This window comes from Squalius cephalus, assembly GCF_949319135.1.
Source record: "Squalius cephalus genome assembly, chromosome: 21".
In the NCBI taxonomy this organism is placed as follows: domain Eukaryota; kingdom Metazoa; phylum Chordata; class Actinopteri; order Cypriniformes; family Leuciscidae; genus Squalius; species Squalius cephalus.
The window spans coordinates 35,268,217-35,282,153 of NC_137142.1; the positions used below are offsets into that span (position 1 = coordinate 35,268,217).

The following is a 13,937-nucleotide window of genomic DNA, read 5'->3' on the forward strand; positions in this document are numbered from 1 at the left end:
TAGAAGCGCTGCAGTTTGTCGTCTGTCACTTTAAATGCTCTTTACTTTATTGATTATTTTTACAGGGACAACGCATAATTAAGAGTAATTACACCAAATGCTCTTAAAGCAGGATGGATTCTGATTGGCTGATTCCAATGATGTCGTTATAGTTGTGGTTCTTTTACTTTTCTTTTACATTCAGAATGATTTTTCAAACTATATCTTTATCCTCCTTTGTGTGAACGATCTAGAAATAAAAATGTAAGAAGGAAAAAGTACCATTTTCTTCAGAAATGCAAGTACAAGTAGTCAGTTCACTGAAATCAAAGTCTCGTTTTCCAGCACTAATGTCTAAACTTTCTTAAATCAAGACACATTTACTGGAGAAGAAGCAAATTAACTCAAGATATAAGTCTTGTTTTATGAAAATGAAGTGAGTTTAGTCTTAAAACAAGAACACACATCTGCCAATGGAGTCAGAAAAATAAACGTAATTTACAGGGATTATTTTTCTGACTCCATTGGCGGATATTTGTTCTTGTTTTAAGACTAAACTCACTTAATTTTCATAAAACAAGACTTATATCTTGAGTTAATTTGCTGCTTCTCCAGTAAATGTGTCTTGATTTAAGAATATTTACATATTCGTGCTGGAAAATGAGACGGAAACACTGAGGAAGAACAGCATCTTTTGCACTCGACTCATACCTAATAGTGTTTTGAAACTAAACCATTTTTCCGTGTCCATGTGCAAAAGAACATTGCAGAAAGGACTTTGCTTTAATATTTTATTCTATTTACAGCACAATATAAACCTGGAGCAGATATAAAGCACTCGACGCCTGCAGAGAGTCCAGAATCGTGAGGAAGAACGCACCAAAACCTGCGAGATCCTGAGCGTGAGCTTCAGTCGCTCGAGTCCCGCATCTCAGCAGACACACGGAGATCCACACTCATCCAGCAAACACACCAGCAAACACGCGGCTTTTTATGCTTTAATGAAAGAGACGGTGCATAGGAGCGTACAGTTCTGTCCATATCTCCAGTGGAACAATTCATGAGGAGGAAAGCAACGGTGTCTAACGTAAACCAGGCTAAACGCGATAATACAGTGTACACAACTTCCTGAAAGCGTCCTTTAATTCATGAAAATTAAAATCACTTCAAAAGCGATGGGTTGGCTCCTCCGAGAGTCTGCGAACGACCAGTTCACAGCAGGCCACCAAGGTATGGATAAAGTGCTTCTCTTAACGTGACATTAAATAATTAAAGCAAAAGAAAACATCACATAATCAGAGCGAAATAAGAAAATGGAGGACAGGAGATATATTCCTTCAAGGGGACAGAAAACTAGAGAGAGAGAAAGAGAGACTGTGAAGCGACGGACAAACTGACATACTGCATGGTGTAAGACCTACATGATGCAAAAGGGAATTTCACATTTTCATAATCTGAAGAAACAGACACAGTAAGACTTGTCGTTTAGTATCATAACACGGATATTTGTCGGTCCGTTGCGTTCGGGCGTCCTATGAGGACAGTCATAAGAAACAGCAGCAGTGTGATCTTACAGGATTATTTCGAGGCCAGTCACCGGTCGAGTGTTTTTTTGTGTGAATAAATACATTCGGATTTAGTGTCAAGCTACTTGTTCTAATATAATGTACGTCCTAAAAAACAAACAAAGGAAAGATGGAGAGACTAACGAAGAGGAGATGGGGGAATTGTCCGCTCCGAGATGTTCCCACGTTCTCCTCGTGGCCCCTCAAACTCAGTCCGCTCTTCACAAGGCAGACATTTTCTTCCAACAGTCGCGTGTGTGGGAGGAAAAAAGCACCTTCCCTCATGGTATCCGTGGCTAATGGAGGCGCTCTCCGTGCTGGGAGGATCCCACATACTGGGAGCGCCTGCAGACCCCTGAATAACAGCCAGTCCACTGCCGTCCTCGTCCTCTACAGAGAGAAAACACACATGAGCAGACTGAACTAACTCATCTATTCAGTGTTGACAAAAAAAGAAAGTATGCAATAAATTAAAACACAATATTAGTGTGCACTGCTGCTTAGAGTATCCCGATAACAAGCTCACATCAAACCGCTGACAGGTTGTTCTACGAGCTTACAATGTATTTACTGTGAATGATGATGCATAAAAAATGCATGCATAAAAATGCATGCATAAAGCATAAATGCATGCATAATGCATTAATAAAAATCCATAAATGATGCATAAAATGCATTAATAAAAATACATGCACTAAAATGCATGATGCATACAACGCATGATTAAAATCCATAAATGATGCATAAAAATATATACATGATGCATAAAAATGCATGCACAAAAGTGCATAAACGCATGCATATATATAGCATAAAAATATATAAATGCATAAAAATGCATAAACAATTCATAAAAATGCATACATGATGCATCAAAAATGCATGCAAAAAATGCCTAAATGCATAAAGATGCAAAAAAAATCATGCATATTTATTATTGCGTTTTATATAATACAGATTGTTTCAAAGCAGATTCACAGTAATAAACAGGAAAAATAATGATACAATAATGCAAACTTCATCAAATAAGAGACAAATTCAAAATAAAATGCTTCACTGAAGTTTGCACCCACAGGCATGTAGTCATGCAAAGCACAGTCTAGATGTGTCTAAATATGGCTGAAGGGAAATTCAGGATTCCAAACACTGGCAGTGGGAGCGGCTTGTGAACTTGAGCTAATATTGAACCAAGGCAGCATCTGATCTCAATAAACATGAAGTGACCTCGCAATCTCCTGAGAAACTGAGGCCATGGGACCAAACCGGGAAGTTAAAGACGATTCTATGATCAATAAATCACAAATTAAGTATGTTCAAGCCCGTTCAGTCTAATAGTGTTTGGAGATCATTGCTTCATTAAATTCAAATGAAATGTGCACCTAAAAGAAAAAAAAGATGTCATGTACCCACCTTCATGTCATTCCAAACCGTATGACTGACTTTCTTCTGTGGAACACAAAAGGAGAAGTTTAGCCGTATGTTCACGCTGCTCTTTAAAGCAGACCGGGAAAGGTTTTACTGCGCCGATCAAAGTACAATAAAAATATCTCAAGAATCAAGTCAAACAATACGATAGTGCTTTCTGTCGGTTTATTGAAGTGCGCATGTGTGATCTGTGACAGGAACGCATTCTTACTGTGGATTTAAGCGCATCCAGACAGTGTTTTGCAAATGTATTTGATCCAAAAAATGTATGAAAATGCTCTCTTATAAGAAGAAGTTGTATAGTAAATCCTGCATCTGTAACTGCAAGAGAGGAGAATATGAGCCGCTGACATGTTGCGTTAATCTTCGGTTTTTAATGCTTTATTTAATCACAATCCACATAACAAATGAAATACTCGAAGTCAGATACAAATGATTACATTTTGACGTCACTACTGGGAAATAGCCTGATTCATTAATAAAAGTCTTGTAAATACGGTTTACTTGCACTGTCGGGTTATCGATTTGCATGTAAACCTGGATAACAGGTTATTTCACTAAGTGTGTGAGTTACCAGCGCACCGGTGTGCATGTAAACGTGCAGCAAAACATTTACCTTTGTGTTCCACAGAAAAAGTAGTCGTCACTCAGACTTAGAAAGACAAAAAATTGTGGGTTCAATTTTTTTTTTTTTTTACACATACAAGGGTAACACTGCGTACCTGATGAGGCGAATACATGGTAAACAAATGCAGACAAAAAAAAAAAAAAATTAAGATATGCACAGTAAAAAAGGATCCCTAAAGAAACTAATAAAGCCCCGGGGGAGATCTGATTCAGTGCTCTGACTGAGATTGGCAAGTTTTTGAAACGGTTTGACTTACAGAGTTCAAAGGTACAAGTCTAAATTCATCAATCAGAAATTGTCTGTACTCATTATTTGGTCCACAAAGTGGCGAAACAGCCTGCTAACCTTCACGGCTGGAAAAGAAACGAGACAAGCGAAACACAAAACAGCAAACTACACTGTAAAAATGTAGCTGCAATTGTTAACTTAAAATTTGTTGAGATAACTTAAATATCCAACTAAACTAAAGTTAACTAAACTTAATATTTTAAGTCAAGCACAAACAAGTACTTTAAGTTGAAACAACACATTACTTCTTATTCTAATGTTGAATTTTAAGTTGTGATAAATAATCACAGCAATATTTTTTTACAGTGTGCTGGAGACGCAACAACTAGATTCAGAGATTCATGGTTCAGAGATTCATGCAACTCAGGTTTAAAGAGCACAAAGACATTTGCTTCTGCAGAGAAATATCGCAGACATTGGACAAGGATGAAAAACTCTCTAGCACCGGTGTTTGTGCACACTATCACGCGTGTCAAAACTGAAGTATGCCCAGACAGCAACATAGTGTCGGCCCAGATCCGGCCCGCGTGGAATCCACATGATGTGGGCCGGGGATCTGGGCCGACACTGTTGCTGTGCTTTGGGCTTAAAGGAGTAGTTCGCTTCAGAATTAAAATTTCCTGATAATTTACTCATTCCCACGTCATCCAAGATGTTCATGTCTTTCTTTCTTCATCTTCAGTCGAAAAGAAATTAAGGTTTTTGAGGAAAACATTCCTGGATTTTTCTCCATATAGTGACTTCAATGGGGTCCAACGGTTCGAAGGTCCAAATGTGAGTTTCAGTGCAACTTCAAAGTCTCGACACGATCCAGCCGAGGAATAAGAGTCTTATCTAGACAAACCATCGGCCATTTTATAAAACAAATAAACGTTTATATACTTTAACCACAAATGCTCGTCGTGCACTAGCTGTGATGCGACACACATTACGTAATCACGTTGGAAAGGTGGGAAATGTAGGATAGTGCGAAAAACTACATCTCATTTTCTCCTCCAACTTCAAAATCGTCCGACATTGTTGTTTTAACTTATTTTTTTACATTTTTTTGTAAATCCTGTTTGACTTAGTCTTTGCATGTTCGCTTTGTAAACACTGGGTCTGTTCTTCCGCCTACATCACGCGTGACCTTTCAACCTGATTACGTAATGTGTGGCGCATCACAGCTAGTGCAAGACGAGCATTTGTGGTTAAAAGTACATAAATGTTTATTGTTTTAATAAAATGTCGGCTGGTGTGTCTAGATGAGACTCTTTATTCCTCGGCTGGATCGTGTCGAGACTTTGAAGCTGCACTGAAACTCACATCTGGACCTTCAACCCGTTGGACCCCATTGAAGTCACTATATGGAGAAAATCCTGGAATGTTTTCACCTGAAGAAAGAAAGACATGAAGATCTTGGATGACGTGGGGGAGAGTAAATGATCAGGAAATTTTAATTCTGAAGTGAACTACTCCTTTAAAGGGATCGTTCACCGAAAAATGAAAATTCTCTCATCAATTTCTAACCCTCATGTCGTTCCAAACCCATACGACTTTCGTTCATCAACACAACTGGATTTATCGAAGGATCTCTTTATGAATGTAGAGTTTTGGGTGAATAGAGGGACAGAAATCTCTCAGCTTTCATTAAAAATATCTTCATCTGTGTTCCGAAGATGAGCGAAAGTCTTACGGGGATGGAAAGACATGAGGGTGAGTAATTACTGACAGAATTTTCTTTTATGGGCGAACGATCCCTTTAAGAGTGCAATGACGAGCTAAGAAAGACTCACCTAAGTTTCGCAGTGAGACAGTAGAGATGTGATTTCGGCGCTCATGTGTCCCACCGCCTTGGCGGCCTCCATGATGGCGCGACGGTACATCCCTTTCTTTTTGCGGTTGAAGCGTAACCTGAAGAATTCGCGGAACGGCGACAGTTTGGCAACCGAGAGTTGGGAGGTGGTGGGAGAACCGAACCAGGACACTTTAGCTTCAGGCCAAGGAGCATCAACCTCTCCTTCTTCTCTACGAGAACCGCTAATACTGAGTATCCGAGCAGGCCACCACGGGAATCCGTGAATCTTTCCCCAAACAACATCACCTACTGTCACGGCGTGACCTTCTTCGGTCACGCACTTAGTCATGCTGCGAGTGTGCAGTCGCACGGTTAGAGGCGGAACAGTCTTGCTTTCCCCTTGGGAAGACGACGATACTGAGATGTCGTCGCCCGGAGCGAGATCGCAGAGTTCTGGCGACGTCCCATCCGAGCTGAACGACTTGGACTCGTCTAGACTGTCGCTACTGCACACGGAGAGGCTCGAAGAATCCGCTTTCCTCTTCCGGAAGTTAATGAGTAAAGTCAGGTCGCTGTGTCGATCGACCTCCTCGCCGGACCAAAGTTCAAGCGAGTTTTTCTCGGGACCATCCTCGGATTGAGAGTTGGGAACTCTTGGACTTCTTCTCCGGGAACCGCCCACAAGTTCTGCCTCGTACACGGACACTTGCTCTCCTCCGTCGGACCGAGATCTCAAGCGGATCTTGGGCGACGGGGACTCCGGACTTGCCAACTTTGGGAGCTTGAGTTTGGGAATGGAAATGGTAAGACCCGTTCGGATGGCGTCCATTTGCGGTTGCACAACTTTCTGGGATTCCTTGGAGGCGTCTCTTTGTCCATGCCCGTTCTGCAATAACTGCTTCGGACAGAAGGGTTTAACAGAACCGTGAACTCTCGAGGGGATCTTCATTACTTCGCCTTTTCCTTGAGGAGTGCTATAGGAGATCTTAATCACAGGACTGTGGGGAATGATGTCCCCTACCGGAAACTTCTCGTCGTCTTTCTTGTCCTTTCGGAAGCGTTTGCTGTCAAAGACCATTGAGTCCTCTCTTCTCTTCGACTCTTTGTTGTTGTCCCCGTCGTCCTTTCTCTTGGCCGGAGTTGCTTTAGTGTCTTCGTCTTCTTGGGGCGCGTTTTCTTTTCTAGCCGTCTTGGGCGCCGTTGGTCCGTCTTTGCTGTCCTCGTCGCTGTTTAGTGTGTTTTTGCATTTCTCGCACAACACCTGCCGAGGTCTCAGTCGGATCGTGCTCATGGTCATCCTTCCGGGCTCTCGACTTCTTCTTTTCTTCCTCTTGATTGGACGAGGTGGTGGTTGAGGAACCCACTGGTTGTACGTGTGCCGGACCCAAACGGGTTGCGGGAAAGGAGCGCCCTCAAAGTACGGTGGGTACGTGGGCTGGCCCGGTTGTACCGGGACAGGTACGGGAGCAGGAGGAGCCGTCGCTGGCTCCGTGTTCTCATCTTTTGGTCGCGGTGAAGGCGGACTAACAGGTTTAGAAGAAGCCTCTTCACTCGAGACTTCACAGTCCGGTCTCAATATGAGGCTCTCTTCTGATTTTCCAACAACGTCTGGAAGGCAAAACAGCCCAGTCCTACGGAAGAGAATGAAGAGGGAAACATAAGAGCCAAGCACTTTCAAAGTAACAGAATCAGAGCAATGGAGGTTACTTATCCATAAGTACTGCATTGCATTTTGCATCTATGGTGTCCCCAGAATGTGTGTGTGAAATTTCGGCTCAAAATACCGCCCAGATCATTTATTATAGCTTGTCAAATTTGCCCCTTTTTGGGTGTGAGCAAAAATGTGCTGATTTTGTGTGTGTGTCCCTTTAAATGCAAATGAGCAGTTGCTCCGCCTACATTCAGAAGAGGGCGGAGCCTATACATGAGCTTCAGATACTCCGGCAATAACAAAACCGGCCAATCTCACTCATCCAGAATCCCAGAATAACCAGTAGCAAGTGCAGCCTTACGGAGAGACTCAGGAAGAGTTTCACTTTTAGACATTTCTGAATGGTTAGTGGAGACATTTAAACAGACATACCGTCATGTTTAACTTTTACACAAGTTGACAGTTCCCTGAGGTCTTTATAAGACAGCTGTGACATTTTTTGGTCAAATTGTGTTCAGTTTCATGCTTTGCTGGATCTTTTGCCATTGCATTCGAACTGGTTACACTGTTGTCGCTTGCAAAACCAAATGGCGGCACCACAGGTGGAAACGTGCAGATTAAGGGGGCGATAATATTATAATAAGATCCCCTTCCTATGTCAGAATTTATTTTTTTACATGCTTGCAGAAAAAAAAGCAGCTCATTTGCATTTAAAGGGATACACACTAAAACGGCATGTTTTTCTGAGCCCCAAAAAGTGACAATTTAAACATGCTGTAAAAAATGTATATGTTGGGTATTTTGGGCTAAAACTTCACATACACACTCTGAGGACATCAGAGACTTATTTTACATCTTGTGAAAAGGGGCATAATAGGTGCCCTTTAAACACAGAAAAACCCAGATTTTCATGATATGTCAAACAGAGATCACGATCCCCGACGATTGTGAATAGACAACTAAACAAAATAACATGTTATTTACTAGAGATTCTAATAAAATGTTAATTGCTGCAATATATTTAAAAAACAATTAATTTGCATTAATAAAAAAAAAAAATCAGGTGGAGTGAATGATTTAATGACTCACTTATAAAGACTTTCATTACTGGTGAATCAGCATTTTTGAAAGAATCTGTTATAATTAATAATTCAACGACAATTACTTTAACTTGTAAAGATAATGTTTATTTTATTTCAAGTAAGAAAGTGGGTTTTGCTTTTAGTTTACAATAATAATCCTGCAACGATGGTGCAGAAAAAAACACTTACATCATCATTAAATGTCCTTATATTTAACACTCTTATCACAATCCTGAAAAACATTTGAACGCTCATGAACTGAAACACATGATCAAGCATTTTTAATGGCAAGCTGACTCTTGACTGGAAAAACTAGTTGCAGTTCATGCAACGAAACCACACCTATGTTTTCATAACCTTTAAAACAACACAGATATAATATGATCCGTCAAAACTCCTAATGCTGCATTTTTCTTAGAAACTGTGATGCTTGGTTGGAATTTAAAAGTAGTAGGGTGAAGTTCACAAAAACAATTACATTTCAATAACGCAAAAAAATTAACTTTTAGGACAACCATTGTTATTCGTATTGTGATAATTAAGCAAGACATGGAGATTTGCTTTACGTTGCAAACTAAAAAAATAATTTTATTTCAGATAATGTTTAGTTTAGTTTTTTGGTTTTAGTTTACAATAATAATCCTGCTATTATTGCGCAAATAAAATAATTATATCACCTTTAAATGTCCTTATTTTTAACACTCATCACAATTTTGCATAATTTTGTTCATGAACTGAAAACATGATTAAGCATTTCTAATGGCAAGCTGACTCTTGACTGGAAAAACTAGATAGTGAAGACGACACATCTTGCAAAAACATTTCAATAACACAAAATAATACAATTTTAAGACAAGACAACCATTATTATTCGTATTGTGATTAAGCAAGACATGGAGATTTGATTTACGTAGCATATTTGCATGTAGCGAAACAACTACAACACATAAATTCATGAGAAGTAGTGAGATGGACCCAGTGTTTTCAGAAGTAGTGAGATGGACCCAGTGTTTTCAGAAGTAGTGAGACGGACCCAGTGTTTTCAGAAGTAGTGAGATGGACTCAGTGTTTTCAGAAGTAGTGAGATGGACTCAGTGTTTTCAGAAGTAGTGAGATGGACTCAGTGTTTTCAGAAGTAGTGAGATGGACCCAGTGTTTTCAGAAGTAGTGAGATGGACCCAGTGTTTTCAGTGATCGCACTGAGTCTTGAGGATAGCAGGAGTCTGTGAAAGATGCAGCCAGAGCAAAAGCACTGTCAGAAACCACAGACAAAGAGAGCAACGGGTCGGGCCGGATCCCCCCTCCACCTCGCTGCACAAAAACAATCCCATAAACCACCGGGGACGCAGGGAGAGGGCCAAGAGATTTGGTTGTTTTCACACGCAGCCCTGAAATCTGATTGTCCCGGGATTATTAATTAAACCGTAGAAGGAAATCCTGTGGGTAACAGAGGCAGAAGCCCTCCGGCAATAAACACCTCTCATTTGAGATGTTTGATGAAAAATAAAACGCCCACCCCTAAAGCGACTATACCTACAGCGACTCGTGTCAGGATCCGGAGTACGGAACATTTCACTGCATAATACACACACACACACACACACATATATATATATATAGCTGGGGTGATGAACGACTAGATGCTATTTAAACAGTTCAGGATGAAACACTAGCTGACTACAGTACACACTGCACACTGCTTACTATTATTTGACATAGGCAAATGATTCTACGAGAAACGCTTCAAACTGTAGTATACTAAAAACATATAGTGTAGAAACTAGTACTGTGCAACAATTAATCACATCCAAAATTAAAGTTTGTGTTTACATAATATATGTGTGTGTGCTGTGTATAATTTTGTATATATAAATAAACACACATGCATGTATACATCTAAGAAATATTTGCATACTGTATTTATGTTATATAGAAATATAAATACTTTATAGCCTATATAAATAAGACATTTTTCTTAAATATATACATGAATGTGTGTGTATTCATATATACAAACTTATACACAGCACACACACACATATATAATATAAACACAAACTTGTATTAATCACGATTAATCATTGCACAGCCCGAGTAGAAACTATTTTCGCTCAGAAATTGCTAGCAAAGTTCACACATAAATACAGAAAAACCGTCAAGTAACACATTGAATTAAACATGAAAGTCTGAAATAGTATTTTCTTCTAAAATGCACTCCAACCGTCTTTGTTTTAATCGTCTTAGCTTATTTTAGAACGTAGCTCGTCTGGTTACACGTTACAGCGAGATCTTACTGATTAACATTAGTTAATGCATTAACTAAACCATGAGAAGTATTCTTACAGCATTAAATAGCCTTTGTTAATGTTATACTGTTCAGGTTCACAGTGCATTGACTAATGATACAACTTTTGATCTTAAAAATGCATTAGTAAATGTTGAAAATAACATTAACTAAGATTAATATTGTTAGTTCATGTTAACTGCAAAAATGTAAAAACTACATAGAAAATAAAGGCAGTTGCAATTACTCGCAGTTCATTCGTCACACTGGAAATCAAAGGTAAAGCGCAGTGCATTGTGGGACACTGTGTTCTGTGTAGTGTGCTCAGCAAGTGCACTAGATCATGATATGATATTCTGATTATAGTGCCAAACGTCCAAGGACAGAGTGAATGAGTGATGATGATTCACTGGAAAACCTTCCCGGCGGACGTGATTCATGATGACACACCAGAACAAAGCAGTGAAGCAGCATTTGATCATTTCACAAAAAATACTTATTTTATTAGCCATAGAAGAACCTTTCAGTGGTCAGTTCTTAAATAACCATGTGTTTCTATAGTGTGAAGAACATTTAGTGCATCAATGCTAATAAAGAACGCTTTATTTTTAAGAGTTAACCGCTGAGGAAAAGCACACATAGTACGATAAAAGGTATTAATATTTACAGTTTTTGGGTTAAACCCTGTAAAAAAAATAATAGGCCTACATAGTTTATATCATAAGCTGTCTATTTAAGCTTTGCAATAACTTGACTGTTATAAACACTGAATTATCAATGTCAGTTATTGTTTTTCTGATGGGCTGCTCCTCTATAAAGGAAAAGCGATGTAAGATTCTCATGCAATGTGTCTATTAATACCTCACAGTATCTGTGTGACAGGCGCTCTTAATATTCAGGCAAATATCCTCAATCACACACAATAATCCATCCATGCATCCACACAGGAATATAATGTGGAGAAGGTTCAGTGACATCAATGATTATTCCACATCAAACCCATCAAATCTGAAAATAACACCAATAAACCAAAATCAAAGGCCTCATGGTGAAAATCACATTAAAGTGTTACTTTAGTCAAATTCCCCCAGTATCAAATGAATAAACACAATATTTGACCTTTACACTGACTGGATATAACAATGCCATCTGACCCTTCATGAAGAATAATGATCATCAGGACTCAATTAAACAGATCCTGTGTCATAATTCACGATGACAGCGATGAATGTGCATGAAAACATCAATCAATGTTTCATGTGATGAAATGATACAAAGAAACAGCTTGAGCTGCTACATGGCTAAAGCTGAATGAGCCACCATCATCATCATCATCTTCATCACCATCTGAGAGACACTGAATAAAAACACACAATCCGACACAAAACAGCGATTTCTTCACATCTAGTGTGTGTGTGTGATGATGAAGATGATGATGGTTCTGCTCTTCTTCTCATTGTCTCTGCTCAAGGCCTGTGTTCTCCTGGCCTGCTCTTTAGGCCCGACATTATAAAGTGTGTGTTTTTCGCATGAAAACACAAAGAAAGGAGACTCACTTTCTGCTGCAGTCCAGTAAGATCCCGGTGTAGCTCTTCTCCCGGTAGACCAGCGTCACCACGAGCGTGTCGTTCACGATCTGTTCGACGGTCACCGGGATCCGGGAGCCGGCCCGCAGCTCCTCCGGCACGGCCTGCATGTTTCCTCGCTCGGAGTCCGGGTTTGGGTCGCTCGATCGCGGCCACCGGAGCCTCGGTCGCGTCGCGTCGCGTCGGCCTTTACTGCGATCCGTGCGCGCGCTCGGGAGGCTCCGTCAGGACGCGCAATGACGCCATCAACTCCACCGACGCGTTACAACGGGCCCGTTCGCGGTGACATCACCAGAGAAAGACGAGAACCACCGTCTGATCTGAGCGAACTACACACACACACACACACACACACACACACACACACACTGCACATTACAATGTTCTGGACATACAGGTAAACTCACCTAGTAGATCACATGGCACATAAAACACAATATAAACACACACACATATTTATATACATGTACACTTATGAATTTACACATGGTTTGCCTTAAAGCATATTAAAAACACCACATAGACATATAAACATTATTAAAAGATTGATTTTCACCACACAAAACTCATCTACTATAATGTATGTTATTCTATATGTTTGTTTATTATACAAACAAACTCTGTTATGATGTATTTTCATATGCATTTTCATATGATTGCTGATTTTACTGCATTTATTTCTTCTTTCCATAGACTATAAACCACATGAATTATGAGTATGCAAAGCGGTTTATTCTTGCAATGCGATATTTACATTCAACATTTCTCTGATTTAAAGATCTTCATGCAAATCAGTTCTTAACAGTTTCATAGATGTTCATATTATAATACTGGTGATGAAGGCTTTTGTTGTTGTTGTTGTTATTTTATTCATATACTTGTTGAACAACAATAGAAAGGCAGGCATAACTAACAGTTTTACAAACAAAGACTGAAATTACATTTAGTTTTCACATCACATTCTACACAGCAAATCAAACAATACATTAAACACAAAAGAAGAGAGAGAGGGAGAGAGAGAGAGAGAGAGAGAGACAGAGAGAGAGAGAGGGAGGGAGAGAGAGAGAGAGAGAGAGAGAGAGGGAGAGAGAGAGGGAGGGAGAGAGAGAGAGGGAGGGAGAGAGAGAGAGGGAGGGAGAGAGAGAGGGAGGGAGAGAGAGAGAGAGAGAGAGAGAGAGAGAGAGAGAGGGAGAGGGAGGGAGAGAGAGAGAGGGAGGGAGAGAGAGAGGGAGGGAGAGAGAGAAAGAGAGGGAGGGAGGGAGAGAGAGAGAGAGTTTATATTATAAAACCCTCTAATAAATTCTCTTAAAGTCTCCAAATATATTACAAATTCCTCTTTAAAAACCATTAATCTGGAAAAATGTACATTTGTGTATGTAGAACTGGAGCTGAAGCCTTCGTGTTGCAGTTTTGTGATCATAAAGTGTATAAAAACAATCCAGTGATGAAACACTAGTTATCAGCTTTACTGTCATACACTGTGTTTCCTTGACTCTCAGTTAATGGAAATATTTCCTCGTTTTCCCACAACACTGATCCGGTCACCTGTGAGACGGCTGCTGTGGAGATGAAGATGAGGATGAAGAAGATGAACAGTGAGGATGAAGAAGATGAGGAGGATGATGATGAAGATGAGGAGGATGATGATGAAGATGAACAGTGAGGATGATGA

The 13,937-nt window shown here is 39.9% G+C and overlaps 1 protein-coding gene and 1 long non-coding RNA gene across 3 annotated transcripts in view; one reads left to right on the plus strand and one right to left on the minus strand.

Annotated features, from left to right (window-relative positions):
- Window positions 1-909, plus strand: part of LOC307149855 — a 7,504-nt gene extending 6,595 nt beyond the window's left edge. Inside the window, exon 2 of the long non-coding RNA XR_013819630.1 lies at window positions 786-909. This is a non-coding gene — a long non-coding RNA (uncharacterized lncRNA). The remainder of the gene's footprint in view (window positions 1-785) is intronic.
- Window positions 910-963: 54 nt separating this feature from the next.
- Window positions 964-12,664, minus strand: pwwp2b (PWWP domain containing 2B). 2 transcript variants are annotated; one of them, XM_079856439.1, is made up of 4 exons: window positions 12,236-12,652; window positions 5,661-7,293; window positions 2,955-2,990; window positions 964-1,934 (listed from the first exon to the last, which is right to left on the minus strand). In XM_079856439.1, the coding sequence occupies exons 1-2, from the start codon at window positions 12,373-12,375 to the stop codon at window positions 5,661-5,663; spliced, it is 1,773 nt and encodes a 590-aa protein (XP_079712565.1). In that variant the 5' UTR covers window positions 12,376-12,652; the 3' UTR covers window positions 964-1,934; window positions 2,955-2,990. The 2 variants fall into 2 exon arrangements, with proteins under 2 accessions (XP_079712565.1, XP_079712566.1); XM_079856440.1 differs by lacking the exon at window positions 2,955-2,990 and having other exon boundaries at window positions 12,236-12,664.
- Window positions 12,665-13,937: the final 1,273 nt, after the last annotated feature.